At 43.6% G+C, this 16,684-nt stretch overlaps 1 protein-coding gene across 1 annotated transcript; it reads right to left on the bottom strand.

Moving 5' to 3' along the window:
- Positions 1 to 15,294: 15,294 nt before the first annotated feature.
- Positions 15,295 to 15,798, bottom strand: LOC109945269 (LOB domain-containing protein 13-like). Its single transcript, XM_020551112.1, has 2 exons — positions 15,713 to 15,798; positions 15,295 to 15,617 (listed from the first exon to the last, which is right to left on the bottom strand). The coding sequence occupies exons 1-2, from the start codon at positions 15,791 to 15,793 to the stop codon at positions 15,465 to 15,467; spliced, it is 234 nt and encodes a 77-aa protein (XP_020406701.1). The 5' UTR covers positions 15,794 to 15,798; the 3' UTR covers positions 15,295 to 15,464.
- Positions 15,799 to 16,684: the final 886 nt, after the last annotated feature.

The following is a 16,684-nucleotide window of genomic DNA, read 5'->3' as shown; positions in this document are numbered from 1 at the left end:
CAAGTTGGCACTCATCATCCACACAAGAACATCATGACGACTGACAGGCCACTGGAGCTCCTACACATGGATTTATTCGGCCCGATCGCTTACATAAGCATCAGCGGGAGTAAGTACTGTCTAGTTATTGTGGATGATTATTCTCGCTTCACTTGGGTATTCTTTTTGCAGGAAAAATCACAAACCCAAGAGACCTTAAAGGGATTCTTGAGACGAGCTCAAAATGAGTTCGGCTTGAGGATCAAGAAAATTAGAAGCGACAACGGGACGGAGTTCAAGAACTCTCAAATTGAAGGCTTCCTTGAGGAGGAGGGCATCAAGCATGAGTTCTCTTCTCCCTACACCCCACAACAAAATGGTGTAGTGGAGAGGAAGAATCGAACTCTATTGGACATGGCAAGAACCATGCTTGATGAGTACAAGACACCGGATCGGTTTTGGGCCAAGGCGGTCAACACCGCCTGCTACGCCATCAACCGGTTATATCTACACCGAATCCTCAAGAAGACATCCTATGAACTCCTAACCGGTAAAAAGCCCAATATTTCATATTTTAGAGTTTTTGGTAGCAAATGTTTTATTCTTGTTAAAAGAGGTAGAAAATCTAAATTTGCTCCTAAAACTGTAGAAGGCTTTTTACTAGGATCTGACTCAAACACAAGGGCATATAGAGTCTTTAACAAGTCCTCAGGACTTGTTGAAGTTTCTTGTGACGTTGTGTTTGATGAGACTAACGGCTCTCAAGTAGAGCAAGTTGATCTTGATGAGATAGGTGATGAAGAGGCTCCGTGCATCGCGCTAAGGAACATGTCCATTGGGGATGTGTGTCCTAAGGAATCAGAAGAGCCTCCAAATGCACAAGATCAACCATCCTCCTCCACGCAAGCATCTCCACCAACTCAAAATGAGGATGAGGCTCAAGTTGATGAAGGACAAGATCAAGAAGATGAGCCACCTCAAGATGACGGCAATGATCAAGGGGGAGATACAAATGATCAAGATAAGGAGGATGAGGAACCAAGGCCGCCACACCCAAGAGTCCACCAAGCAATCCAACGGGATCACCCCGTCGACACCATCCTCGGAGACATTCATAAGGGGGTAACCACTAGATCTCGTGTTGCACATTTCTGTGATCATTACTCTTTTGTTTCCTCTATTGAGCCACACAGGGTAGAGGAAGCACTTCAAGATTCGGATTGGGTGGTGGCGATGCAAGAGGAGCTCAACAACTTCACTAGGAATGAGGTATGGCATTTGGTTCCACGTCCTAATCAAAATGTTGTAGGAACCAAGTGGGTTTTCCGCAACAAGCAAGATGAGCATGGTGTGGTGACAAGGAATAAAGCTCGACTCGTGGCCAAGGGGTATTCACAAGTCGAAGGTTTGGATTTTGGTGAAACCTATGCACCTATAGCTAGGCTTGAGTCAATTCGTATATTATTAGCCTATGCTACTTACCATGGCTTCAAGCTTTACCAAATGGACGTGAAGAGTGCCTTCCTCAATGGACCAATCAAGGAAGAGGTCTACGTTGAGCAACCTTCCGGCTTTGAAGACAGTGAGTATCCTAACCATGTCTATAGGCTCTCTAAGGCGCTTTATGGGCTCAAGCAAGCTCCAAGAGCATGGTATGAATGCCTAAGATATTTCCTTATTGCTAATGGCTTCAAAGTCGGCAAGGCCGATCCTACTTTATTCACTAAAACTCTTGACAATGATTTGTTTGTATGCCAAATTTATGTTGATGATATTATATTTGGGTCTACTAACGAATCTACATGTGAAGAATTTAGTAGGATTATGACACAAAAATTCGAGATGTCTATGATGGGGGAGTTGAAGTATTTTCTAGGATTCCAAGTCAAGCAACTCCAAGAAGGCACCTTCATTAGCCAAACAAAGTATACTCAAGACATTCTAACCAAGTTTGGAATGAAGGATGCCAAGCCCATCAAGACACCCATGGGAACCAATGGGCATCTCGACCTCGACACGGGAGGTAAATCCGTCGATCAAAAGGTATACTGGTCGATGATAGGATCATTACTCTATTTATGTGCATCTCGACCGGACATTATGCTTTCCGTATGCATGTGTGCAAGATTCCAAGCCGACCCTAAGGAATCATACCTTACGGCCGTAAAACGAATCTTGAGATATTTGGCTTATACTCCTAAGTTTGGGCTTTGGTACCCTCGGGGATCCACATTTGATTTACTTGGTTATTCGGATGCCGATTGGGCGGGGTGTAAGATTAATAGAAAGAGCACATCGGGGACTTGCCAGTTCTTGGGAAGATCCTTGGTGTCTTGGGCTTCTAAGAAGCAAAATTCGGTCGCTCTTTCTACTGCCGAAGCCGAGTATATTGCCGTAGGCCACTGTTGCGTGCAATTGCTTTGGATGAGGCAAACCCTGCGGGATTATGGTTACAAATTAACCAAAGTTCCTCTTCTATGTGATAATGAGAGCGCAATCCGCATGGCGGATAATCCCATTGAGCATAGCCACACTAAACACATAGCCATTCGGTATCATTTTCTTAGGGATCACCAACAAAAGGGGGATATCGAGATTGCATACATTAACACTAAAGATCAATTAGCCGATATCTTTACCAAGCCACTAGATGAACAAACTTTTACCAAACTTAGGCATGAGCTAAATATTCTTGATTCTAGGAACTTCTTTTGTTGATTTGCACACATAGCTCATTTATATACTCTTGATCATGTATCTTTCATATGCTATGACTAATATGTTTTCAAGTCTATTTCAAACCAAGTCATAGGTGTATTGAAAGGAAATTGGAGTCTTCGGCAAAGACAAAGGCTTCCACTCCATAACTCATCCTTCGCCGTCACTCCGAGCAACTCTCCATCTTTGGGGGAGAGATCACTCTTCTACTTTGGTATATTCTTCACTCACTTATTTATGACCAAAGGGGGAGAAAGTAAGTCTAAGGGCTCTAATGACTCCGTTTTTAGCGATTCATGTCAAAGGGGGAGAAAGTATTAGCCCAAAGCAAAAGGACCGCACCACCACCTATTTTAAAAACTAAGGATTTTCAATTGATAAATTTCAAATTGGTATCTTATTGTGTTCAAAAGGGGGAGAAAAGTAGTTTTTCAAAATTGATATGACAACACCCTCTTGAACACTAAGAGGAGAATTTCATCTAGGGGGAGTTTTGTTAGTCAAAGGAAAAGTATTTGAAACAAGGGGAGAAAAATTCAAATCTTGAAAATGCTTCGCAAAATCTTATTCATTTATCTTTGACTATTTGCAAAAGAACTTTGAAAAGGATTTACACAAGAATTTGCAAAACAAAACATGTGGTGCAAGCGTGGTCCAAAATGTTAAGAAATAAAGAAACAATCCATGCATATCTTATAAGTATTTATATTGGCTCAAATCCAAGCAACCTTTGCACTTACATTATGCAAGCTAGTTCAAATTATGCACTTCTATATTTGCTTTGGTTTGTGTTGGCATCAATCACCAAAAAGGGGGAGATTGAAAGGGAATTAGGCTTATACCTATTTCCTAAATGATTTTGGTGGTTGAATTGCCCAACACAAACAATTGGACTAACTAGTTTGCTCTAGTGTATGAGTTGTATAGGTGCCAAAGGTTCACACTTAGCCAATAAAAAGACCAAGAACTGGGTTCAACAAAGGAGCAAAGGGATAACCGAAGTGTGCCCTGGTCTGGCGCACCGGACTGTCCGGTGTGCCACCGGACAGTGTCCGGTGCACCAGGGGACTTCACGCTGAACTCCTCACCTTCGGGAAAATCCAGAGGCGCTCCACTATAATTCACCAGACTGTCCGGTGTACACCGGACAGTGTCCGGTGCTCCAAGGAACGGCGCCTCAGGAACTCGCCAGCTTCGGGAATTCGCAACGGCTAGTCCGCTATAATTCACCGGACATGTCCGGTGTACACCGGACTGTCCGGTGTGACATCGAAGCAACGGATATTTCGACGCCAACGGCTACCTGCATCGCATTAAATGCGCGCCAGCGCGCGTAGATGTCAGGCACGCCCATACTGGCGCACCGGACACTCTACAGTACATGTCCGGTGCGCCACCAGACATCCAGGCGGGCCCAGCAGTCAGAGCTCCAACGATCGGAACCCTAACGACCTGGTGACGTGGCTGTCGCACCGGACATGTCCGGTGTGCACCGGACTGTCCGGTGCACCATACGACAGACAGCTTCCACCAAACGGCTAGTTTGGTGGTTGGGGCTATAAATACCCCCAACCACCCCACATTCAAGTCATCCAAGTTTTCCACCTCTCAACCACTTACAAGAGCTAGGCATCAATACAAGACACACCCAAGTGATCAAATCCTCTCCAATTCCACACAAGGCTTTAGTGATTAGAGAGAGAGATTTGTCGTGTTCTTTTGAGCTCTTGCGCTTGGATTGCTTCTTTCTTTCTCACTTGTTCTTGTGATCAAAACTTCATTGTAACCAAGGCAAGAGACACCAATTGTGTGGTGGTCCTTGCGGGGAAGTTTTGTTCCCGGTTTGATTTGAGAAGAGAAGCTCACTCGGTCCGAGGGACCGTTTGAGAGAGGGTAAGGGTTGAAAGAGACTAGGCCTTTGTGGCCTCCTCAACGGGGAGTAGGTTTGCGAGAACCGAACCTCAGTAAAACAAATCCGCGTGTCACACTCTTCATTCGCTTGCGATTTGTTTTGCGCCCTCTCTCTCGGACTCATTATTATTTCTAACGCTAACCCAGCTTGTAGTTGTGATTAATTTTGTAAATTTCAGTTTCGCCCTATTCACCCCCCTTCTAGGCGACTTTCAGTACTCATCAAGCATGTTCCTTGCCATGTCCATTAGAGTTCTATTCTTCCTTTCCACTACACCATTTGTTGAGGTGTGTAGAGAGAAGATAACTCATGCTTGATTCCCTCCTCCTCAAGAAAGCCTTCAATTTGTGAATTTTTGAACTCCGTCCCATTATCGCTTCTTATCTTTTTGATCCTTAATCCGAACTCGTTTTGAGCCCGTCTTAAGAATCCTTTTAAGGTCTATTGGGTTTGAGATTTTTCATGCAAAAAGAATACACAAGTGAAGCGAGAATAATCATCCACAATAACTAGACAGTACTTACTCCCGTCGATGCTTATGTAAGCGATCGGGTCGAATAGATCCATGTGGAGTAGCTCGAGCGGCCTGTCAGTCATCATTATATTCTTATGTGGATGATGGGCACCAACTTGTTTTCCTGCTTGGCATGCACTTCAAACCCTGTCTTTCTCAAAATGAACATTTGTTAGTCCTAAAATGTGTTTTCCCTTTAGAAGCTTATTAAGATTCTTCGTCCCAACATGGGTTAGTCGACGATGCCAGAGCCAACCCATGTTAATCTTAGCAATTAAGCAAGTGTCTAGTTTAGCTTAGGGATGGCAGTTGGACCCGTGGGTATGGATACCCGCGGGTTTCGTACCCGGTGGATATGGATACGGGTAGAAAAACTCACCCGTGGGTCCTATCGGGTAGGATACCCGAAATATATCGGGTCGGGTATGGGTAAAATACTTTACCTACGGGTATCCAGTGGATATCCGAGATATCAATATACCTCTTTAAATGTGCTACATCCACTAAAAATTAAGGACCATAATAGAATGAAGCCAAAAAAATACACAACAATCCTGGTTTTGTTGCATGCTGGTTGCTGCTACTTCACCATGGACACAAGCACGACCATGGGCTGCTGTTGCTGGCGGCAGGCTGCTGCTACTATACACCATGTCACGGGCTGCTGGAGCTGGTTGCTGCATGCTGTTTTTATTTATCAATTTATTATGGCGCATGTGTTGTTGATTAATAAATATTAACTTGTGCTAATAGTCAACTGCAATGTACTAGAGATCAATGAGACATTGACAATGTTATGACTGTCAACTGTCATGAACTCATTAAGCTTTTATTCTCTGTACTCGAATTTGAATATATTGGATGCGATAATTATGAGTTTAGATATTGTATCGACGTGTAGCCAAATATAGTCATTCTCGTGTTGTACTGGTGCTTAGATGGAAACTAAAATATTTTATGTATTTATTATAACACTAATTGAATGTTATTTAGTCTACAGTAACATATCCACTGGATACCCGATACCCGGTGGATACCCGATGGGCACGGGTACGGGTACAGTTTCTCGCCCGATTGGCTTGTTGGGTATGGATATTTGTAGAAGTCTCGGGTACAATTTCGGGTCGGATATTATTATACCTGGACAAAATCTGACCTGCTGCCATCCCTAGTTCACCTTGATTAAAATCAACTAAGTATAGCTGACCCTCTAGCACTCCCTTAAAAGCTATTGAATCATCAATTCTTCTAAAGACAATAACACCTATATTAGTAAAAAGACAGTTGTAGCCCATTTTACATAATTGAGAAACAAAAAGCAAGTTGTAATCTAAAGAATCTACAAGACAAACATTGGAAATAGAATGGTCAGGTGATATAGCAATTTTACCAAGTCCTTTGACCAAACCTTGATTTCCATCCCCGAATGTGATAGCTCGTTGGGGATCTTCATTTTTCTCATAGGAGGAGAACATTCTCTTCTCCCCTGTCATGTGGTTTGTGCACCCGCTATCGATTATCCAACTTGAACCACCGGATGCATAAACCTACAAAACAATTTTAGGCTTTGTTCTTAGGTACCCAAATAGTCTTGGGTCCTTTGACATTAGAAATAAGCACCTTGGGTACCCAAACACAAGTCTTGGAGCTCTTGTGTTTGCCCCCAACATATTTGGAAACTACTTTGCCTGATTTGTTAGTTAAAACATATGATGCATCAAAAGTCTTAAATGAAATGTTATGCTCATTTGATGCAACAAGAGTTTTCTTTTTAGGCAATTTAACATGGGTTGATTGCCTAGAACTAGAAGCCTCATTGTTATACATAAATGCATGGTGAGAAACATTATGAGGTTTCCTAGCATGAATCTTCCTAATCTTATGTTCGGGATAGTTTGCAGGATATAAAATGTAACCTTCACTATCCTGAACCATGGGAGCCTTGCCCTTTACAAAGTTAGACAATTTCTTAGGGGCATTAAGCTTGACATTGCTTTCCTATTGGAAACCAATGACATCCTTAATGGCAGGGCGTCTCCCATTATAGACCTTATGCGAGCAAATTTAAATTTTTCGTTTTCGAGCTCATGCTCGGCAATTTTAGCGGTTAATTTAGCTATGTGATCATTTTGTTGTTTAATCATGGCAAGGTGATCATCCATAACTTTTACATTAACATCTCTACATCTAGTACAAATAGAAACATGATCAATGGTAGATGTAGAGGGTTTGCATGCATTTAATTCTTCTATCTTAGCATTTAATTTAACATTCTCATCTTTAAGACAGGAAACAGAATCATTGCAAACATTTAAATCTTTAACCTTAGAGACTAGGCTAGCATCTTCATCTCTAAGGCTAGAAATTGAATCATGACAAATGCTAAGCTCCTTAGATAAATTTTCACATTTTTCTACTTCCTGAGCATAAGCATTTTTCAATTTAACATGTTTTTTGTTCTCTTTAATAAGGAAGTCCTCTTGGTTATCCAAGATTTCATCCTTCTCATGAATAACTTCTATTAATTCATTTAATTTTTCCTTTTGTTCCATGCTAAGGTTGGCAAAAAGAGTAAGTAAACCATCTTCATTTTCACTAGAGCTACCCTCATCACTAGATGTTATATATTTGGGGGTTGCTCTAGAGTGTACCTTCTTTTTCTTGCCATCCTTGGCCATGAAACATTTGTGACCGACGTTGGGGGAAGAGGAGGCCCTTGTTGACGGCAATGTTGGCGGCGTCCTCGTCAGAGGAGGAGTCGGTGGAGCTCTCATCGGAGTCCCATTCCCGACATATGTGGGCATCGCCACCCTTCTTCTTGTAGTACCTCTTCTTTTCTTTCTTCTTCCCCTTCTTGTCATCGCCCCTGTCACTTTCACTAGACATTGGACATTTAGCAATGAAATGACTGGGCTTACCACATTTGTAGCACACCCTTTTGGAGCGGGGTTTATAGTCCTTCCCCTCCTTTGCTTGAGGATTTGGCGGAAGCTCTTGATGATGAGCGCCATCTCCTCGTTGTCGAGCTTGGAGGCGTCGATTGGAAGCCTACTTGGTGTAGACTCCCTCTTGTCTTCTTCCATCGCTTTGAATGCGACGGGTTGCACCTCGGGTGTGGAGGTGGCGCCTTGCTCTAAGTTGACAATATGTTTGGAGTCTTTGATCATAAGTTCAAAGCTGACACACTTTCCTATTACTTCCTCGGGAGACATTAGTTTATATCTAGGATCCCCACGTATTAATTGAACTTGAGTAGGATTATGAAAAACAAGGGATCCTAGAATAACCTTGACCATCTCGTGGTCATCCCATTTGGTGCTTCCGAGGTTGCGCACTTGGTTCACCATTGTCTTGAGCCGATTATACATCGCTTGTGGCTCTTCACCTTCGTTGAGGACGAATTGACCGAGCTCCCCCTCGATCATCTCGCGCTTGGTGATCTTGGTCACCTCATCCCCTTCGTGCGCCGTTTTGAGGATGTCCCAAATTTCCTTGGCGGTCTTTAATCCTTGCAACTTATTATACTCCTCTCGACATAGAGAAGCGAGGAGTATAGAAGTTGCTTGGGAGTTAAAGTGCCGTATTTGGGCGGCCTCGTCCGAGTCATAGTCCTTATCCCACACCTGTGGTACCTGTGCTCCAAATTCAACTATGTCCCATATGCTTTCGTGGAGTGAGGTTAGGTGATGCCTCATTTTATCACTCCACATACAATAATCTTCACTACCAAAATATGGTGGCTTGCCTAAGGGAACGGATAGTAATGGAGCGCCCTTTGAAATACGAGGATAGCGTAGGGGCATCTTACTATACTTCTTACGCTCATGGCGCTTAGAAGCGACGGATGACTCGGAGCTCGAAGTGGAGGGTGACGAAGAGTCGGTCTCGTAGTAGACCACCTTCTTCATCGTCTTCTTCTTGTCACCTCTCCGAAGCGACTTGGTGGAGGAAGAGGATTCCTCCTTGTTCTTGTGGCCGGAGTCCCTTGAAAGGGTTCTCCCCGAGCTTGCGGGCTTGTCGCCGGTCACGATCTCCCTCTTGGCGTGATCTCCCGACATCACTTCGAGTTGTTAGACTCTTAATGAAGCACCAGGCTCTGATACCAATTGAAAGTCGCCTAGAGGGGGGGTGAATAGGCGTAATCTGAAATTTACAACTCTAAACACACACTACAAGCCGGGGTTAGCGTTAGAACTAAAATCAAGCCCGGGAGAGAGGGGAAAACAAATCAAATGGAAATCAAGCGAATGAACACGGTGGTTTGTTTTATCGAGGTTCGGTTCCAAAGAACCTAGTCCTCGTTGAGGAGGTCACAAAGACCGAGTCTATTTGAATCCTTTCCCTCTCTCAAACGATCAATTAGACTGAGTGAGCCTTTCCCTTAATCAATCGGGTTACTAAGACCCCGCAAGGACCACCACACTCTTAGGTGTCTCTTGCTTTGATTACAAGTCACTTGAGAACAAGAATGAGAAAGAAGAAAGGCAATCCAAGAGGAAATAGCTCAAAAGAACACGAAATCACTCTCTCACAAGTCACTAAGTATTTGAGATGAATTTGGGACTTGGAGAGGCTTTGATCTTTTGAATTGTGTCTAGGAGTGAATGCTAGAGCTCTTGTATTGAATGTGATGTTCAAAAAACTTGGATCTCTTCGAGTTTGGTGGTTGGGGGTATTTATAGCCCTCAGCCACCAAAGTAGCCATCGGGGAGGCTGCTGGCGATGGGTGCACCGGACAGTCCGGTGCGCCACCGGACAAGTACTGTAGGCTATCCGGTGCGCCACCATGTCACCCAACCGTTAGGGTTCGGAGCGAAGTCAACCGTTGGAGCTTTGTCTCCTTGCGACACCGGACAGTCCGGTGCCCTTTGACTTCGCGGCTCTGACTTCTGCCGCTGCACTGTTCACTTTCGTCAGTACTTTTCCAGTCGACCGTTGCGCGTAGGTAGCCGTTGCCCGTTGGCTAACCGGACAGTCCGGTGGCACACCGGATAGTCCGGTGAATTATAGCGGAGCGCGCCTGCGAAAACCCGAGAGTGGCTGCTTGGACCCTATACGGTCCTAGTGCACCGGACACTGTCCGGTGGCACACCGGACAGTCCGGTGCGCCAGACAACAACACACTTGCTTCCTTTTGCTCCTTTGAATTGGATCCTTAACTTGAATATTTATTGGTTTGTGTTGAACCTTTATGCACCTGTAATACATGAATACTTGGCAAACTAGTTAGTCCATGTGTTTGCGTTGGTCATTAACCACCAAAATTAATTGTGGGAAAAGGTTAACCCTATTTCCCTTCCAAAAAACCTATGCCGACTATTTCTATGAACTGTGATAATCAGACTGTGCTAATTAAGATAAACAGTTCTATGGATAACATGAATTTGACAAGGCATATGAAGATGCGTTTGAAGTATGTCAGGAAATTGAGAAACTCTAGAGTAATTGGATTATGTCCATACGTCTAAAAATCTGGCAGATCAATTCACTAAAGGGCTATCACGTAGTGTGATAGATTGTGCATCAAGTGAGATGGACCTGAGACCCACCTAAAGTTTATCATACTGGTAACATGTTCTACGTGATCGGAGATCCTATGAATTAGAATGGTGAAACAAGCTAGTGGTAGACTGAGAGGAAAGAACCTTAACAAGGCTCATTTCATATGCAATCTTTCATTACTGTAAGGTAGGTTGGTGTTACACCTTAATATGTTCCAAGTGGTTTTGTGAAGCAAAGATGTTGTCCTATAGAACATCTTTTGGGGAACATACCTATATGGGTTAACTGTTAGTCACAATTTATGAGATCTCGGCGGTCCCTAGATACCCATGAAAGGCTATGAAGTTTGATTTATATGCTCCAACCAGAGGGGATGCATTTAGCAATCTAGTAATGGTGAAGAGTTTAGATGAAACTCATTCCACGCAAAACTGTTAATTCAAGGCATATTCTATTGTGCAATTGTGGTTAAGTGTAGTTTATGCTCTAGATGAATGTTCAACTTAATAGTCTACATCGAAACACTAGTAATATCAAACATTTGAGATGACGAGACTATTTTTGTGTGACTTAGAATTTGGTGGGGATTGTTGGATAAATATAGGCTTGGCCCATTTTAATACTTATTCAATGATGAATTAAATGCAAAGGTCCACGTGGTGCACAAACTATTTAGTATCGTATTGGACGTTCACGTAACTGTCAATCAACTTAAATAGGTGGACTGTGGGTGCATATATTGAGAAGTTGATAGAAGATATATAGCTTGCCACACGCGCGTGCGCGCCGCCACCGGCCTACCCGTGGTCATAGATCGGACCTTGGTCCGAATACCTGTAATCGATCGAGCGTTTTTGTCTTGATTAACGCTTGTCTGTTTCCGTTCATTATAGCACTTGAATGGAATAACGACTGCCAGTTACCAGTCATTAAGGTCTGTCCGTTTCTTCTGCCTCCTCGTCTGATTGTCCACCTTCTTGACTGCTATAAGAAACAAGGTGTCATTCTCTCATCTTGCGCGAATTGCAAACAACACATCCCCGTTCCATCTTTTGCGACCACAGTGAGATTAAGGGAGCAGGCCTCCGAGATCATCATTCGCAGAGATACATCTGCCGGGTGTGTGGTGATCAGATTTTTGGATTGTTAGAAATTTAGACATTTTCAGTTTTAATTTAATCCAGAAAAACAGTGCGATATATGTGATGACATGTATGTGCATGTGAGTATAACTACATACTCGCATAAACAATAAACAACAATGAAATATGCATAAATACGAGGCGCCAGTGACTCCATTTACACAAGACATCTCGTGTGTTTGTTCGATGTAGCCGTACGAAGTCGATGTAGGAAGATGTATACATTGCAGTCCCTCGAATAGAGATGGCAATGGGTAAATACCCACCGGGTATTACTACCCCGTACCCATACCCACGACACAAAAATAACCCCATCGGATCACCCATATACACTGGTGGGTATGAATTTACCCCATACCCATGTGGGTATGGGTCACCCATCGGGTCACCCGTACCCACAAAAATTAAACATCTATCAAAATATTATATTATATAAATGTCAAATATATGTATCTAAATACCATTACAAAATTTCTAGTATGATTTAACCATCCATTCAACACACCAAAGATAATTGGATAAAGTAGTAACACTAGGATAGTACTACATAGTACATTACATGTTCTATTACATGGTCATTAAATTGTCGTTAAGCCTTCTTTGACATTATGGCCTAAAAGGTTGTTAAATAGTAAAAAAGATGGATGACTAAAGTCCAAGTTCATGCTTGGCTAAGTTTATATTGGGTATTCTATACCCACGGGTTAACGGGTATGAGTGAAGGCGGAACGTTCTAATATCCGTTTACCCATTGGGTGAAGATTTTTGCCCATTAAAATACGCACGGGTGAAATATTTAGCCCATATTCATACTCTAAGGGCTTGTTCGGTTAGCTCTCAATCCATGTGGATTGAGCGGGATTGGATGGGTTTAAATCCCAAACAAGTCAAACTTCTTCACAATTTTTTCCAATCCCATCCAATCCATGTGTATTAGGAATAACCGAACAAGCCCTAATGGAGTAAATACCCATCGGGTATGGGGTCGCGGGTACCTATTGTCATCTCTACCCTCGAACGGTCACCGGGAAGGTAGTCGTACAGCGACAGCTGCAGCGATCTTGAAGACGAACAAAAGGTCGAGGAAGACGTCCACTAGAAAGTAGCTGATCAAATTTTTAGGAAGCGTTGTCGCTACTGCTCGGTGCTGATCTGTTCTTCGAATGAATGCTGACAGACATAGTAGTTCACCGATGGGATGCGAGTAGTTTGAAGGCCCTAAATAGCTTCTGATTTGATTCTTCAAGTGGTGGGTTCAGGCCCTCAGATGATTAATAAAATTTCTGCCCGGCCGAACCACGCGTCCAAATTTTGGCCCATTATATACTACTTGAAGTTGTAGCGATCCGGCCAAACCACGTCTCGTACTAAAATTATAAATTCCGGCCCATTATACATTTTAAAATAGGTCTATTGTGAAAATGGATGCTACGATTACTCTAGCAGTGCGTTTGGATGTTGGAATTTAGACTCGGAATTCAGAATTGGAATTGACAAACCCAAATTCTGGTGTTTGGATGGTCACAGTATTTGGAATTGGAAATCCACCAAATTCCAGCCGGTATTCAACTCTACACACGCCTCCACTCTCCAATTCCGACCCTCCACCCTCTGATTTGCTCGGAATTGAACTGGATTTGGTATTGGATCCGATTTCCAAAGCCAGGCTGATTTGGTATTGGATCCAATTCAATTCCACCATCTCCAATTCCAACATCCAAACGGAGCATAGTACTTTCTCCGTCCTAGAATAAGGCGGTTCTTCTCGTTTCCAAAAACTTGGCCGGCTAGAAAATACCGTCTGCCCGTTATTAAATTAAGAAAAGACCGAAACATAGTTTTGGTGAGAAAACCTTTGAACCCTGTCCATCCACCACTAATAGTCTGATCAACTATCGACTCTGCAACGGCTCAGCCGGAGGGTGGCACGCAGGATATCGATCCTCGAGAGTAGGCGGGGCACATCGAAGAGATTTTTTCATCCAAGCCCAAAAATCGTCTCCGAGGGGGATCGAATCCGGGACCTGAAGGTGCTACTCGGAAGCCTTAGTCATTACGCTAGAAGTCCTTTCGCCGGTTCTCGCTTTCAGATAAGTAAAATGCTCTTAACGTTAACCAAAATATAGCACCCCCTCCGTTCCAAAATATAATTCTTTACATGTTTAGTCTAAAACAAATTATATTTTAGAACGGAGGGAGTGCACATTATCGTTAGATAGATTATTGAATCTGTAGCTCATAGCTTCAGCTTTTTTGACTGTGTGTGCTGAGCGAACCTCTTCTCTTACGTTGCTTCGGCTATTATCGATAGCTCTTTGGACGAGACTTAGCTTCGTCTGATATTAATTAGATGTATACCTAGAATTTATTTCTTCATTTCATAAGAAAGGTCACTTAAGGACTCGGTAAAGATAGGCTCCTAGATAGATTATTGAATCTGTAGTGTAGAGCAGCTAGCTAGCACATGAAACTTGATCGGAGCCCCGGCAAGGCAATGTACAGTGGCATTTGGCATGTATAATTGGCGCGCACCGTAAATTATTGGTGCACGTGACAAATGAAAGAGCTCAGATATTTTTCCAGCGTGGCCTAGCAGTAGCAGCTAGCTAGCTAGTGCGAGCGAGCTGCAGATCAGCCAATAATAGGAACGGCGCGCACACCACCGGCCGGACCCGGACGCAAGCTTATCCAGTTTCTGTGTCGCTGCTGCTGCGCTGTGCATGCATGCCTCGGATCTCGGATTGGAGAAGAGCTCTAGTCGCTAGTGGGTCGGAGGGAGGTAGTACTACTAGTACTTTTTATCGGACGGCCGTCGTGCAGTCGTCGTCCTCGTCGTACCACTGCGGCCGGCAACACCGATGGGCGATGGACCCCAAAAGCTAGCCAGGTAGCTGGACTGGATGCCTCATCTATTATCTGACGACTACTGCGATAGATAATGCACCCCATCCATCTTAGGGGGTGTTTGGTTGCTCCTGCTAAAGTTTAGCTCGGGTCACATCAAGCGTTTGACTTTTAAATAGGAGTATGAAATACACTACAGTAAACGAATCAACGTCCGACGGCCAAAACCGTCGGACATAAGAACTAAACCGTCGGAAATAGGTTATTTCCGACGGCAAAGACTTATCTCCGACGGCTTTAAGCCGTCGGCGATAATTCGTCGGAAATAGTGCAATGTTCGACGGCTGCCGTCGGACATAAGCTATCTCCGACGGCTGCGCCTGACCGTCGGAGATAACAAATCCCAACCGTTTTACCGGTCGGAATGTGGGCCCCACAGGTTTAAGTCCGACGGCTCGTAGCTAGGCCGTCGGACATAAGCTTTCCTTATGTCCGACGGTATTTAATGCCGTCGGAGATAACACAAGGTTATGTCCGACGGCTAACACTAGGCCGTCGGACATAACAAATTACAGAATTTACACAAAATTCTGTTTTTTAAAAAATCTGACATTTACAAAACAAAAACAGATTCATGCACATATACACATTCACATTCACAATCACAAATATACACATTCTAATAAGTATTCACAATCACAAATAGTCTCACATAAATATTAACATTCACAAATTTAACATCAACATATAGGTTCGACGGTTGCAAAGTGTTGCAAAGTGTTGCAAAATGAAATTGTGTCTCACAAACAAGTGTTGCAAAGTGTTTCATAAAAAAACATCACATCACGACACATCAATCATATCCATCGTCTGGATGGTTCGAGTAGCCACCTCCTCCGGCTGGACTCTGCGTGTTGAAAATGGTGTTCACCCACGAATTTGTTGTGTCGTCCTGACCAGACCCATCTCCAGGTGCGGCAACTGAAGCGGGTGGTGTCTGAAATCCCTATAACACAAGCACATGAAATAGTAACCACTCAGTTGTTCATTTAAACACATAAGACATTTATGAACATGTCACACACGCATATGTGTACATACCATAGGGAATTGTGACGGAGGCGGAGGCGGAGGTGGAGGCGCCAACATTGGCATTGGCAGTGCAAACTCCGGAGGCGGCATCTCATATGTCGGCATCGGGACGCCCGCTTGTTGGGCTAGTTGCTACAAATTATATACAAGTCATTGTTGAACAAACAAGATACACATCAAGTGTTTTGCAAAATAAGCTACAAAATGTTACTTCAACTTACCGAGAGAAGAGCTTGATTTTGGGCCTGGAGGCTTGCATAATACTCGTCCCTCTTCTTCTGGTACTCGGCTTGTTGTCTCTGGTATTCAGATTGTTGCCTCTGGTACTCCAATTGTTCCCTCAAGACTGATTGATGGTACTCTGCCTGTTGACGCAACACTGCAAGCTCTATCTCATGGGCTGCTGATCGTGAACGGGACGACTGTGAAGACGACGATGTGGATTGTCGTCCACGGCGTCTCAGCTCTCTGGAATCAATCGTAGAATCAAAAATACCCAACCTACAAGAGTGAACCATGCACTTAGTATAGTAACTCATGGCTCAGTTGAATCGCAAGCATATGATGACAATTTTGAAAACCAAATCAAATAATCTCACCGTCCATGGGCTTGTCCTCCTGCGCTAGCATAGGCTGCCTGAGGGTCGATTGGCTGGCTCCTCCAATCGTACTCCTCCCCATGGCGTTGAACCATCTCCTGCCCATACGAAGCCTGGAGGCAAACAATATCAAATATAAGTGCATAACCCCTATGCCCTTGCAAACAATATCAACACACATAATAGAGTAACAATATCAACTCACTAGACGGTCGGTGGCCGTCTGAGTGCATAACACATCAGGATTCTGAGGATCAGAACCCCTATGCCCTTGCATATACACCTCCACATCCGTGGGCGTACGGCCGGATTTGACTTCCTGTACATAAAAGTTATAATGACACATTTCTATGTGATTCAAAGTTACGACAAACTGTGACTT

This window comes from Zea mays, chromosome 3 (genome assembly GCF_902167145.1).
Source record: "Zea mays cultivar B73 chromosome 3, Zm-B73-REFERENCE-NAM-5.0, whole genome shotgun sequence".
NCBI classification, from domain to species: Eukaryota; Viridiplantae; Streptophyta; class Magnoliopsida; order Poales; family Poaceae; genus Zea; species Zea mays.
Note: the sequence above shows the minus strand (reverse complement) of the source record. Positions and strands in the feature narration are given on the sequence as shown.

Bases quoted from the DNA above. Each gene is read 5' to 3' on its own strand.
- LOC109945269 (XM_020551112.1), bottom strand. From the start codon at position 15,793: ATGCCGCCTCCGGAGTTTGCACTGCCAATGCCAATGTTGGCGCCTCCA. The intron at 15,618-15,712 runs GTATGTACACAT...CTTGTGTTATAG, and splicing joins CTCCGTCACAATTCCCTATG to GGATTTCAGACACCACCCGC.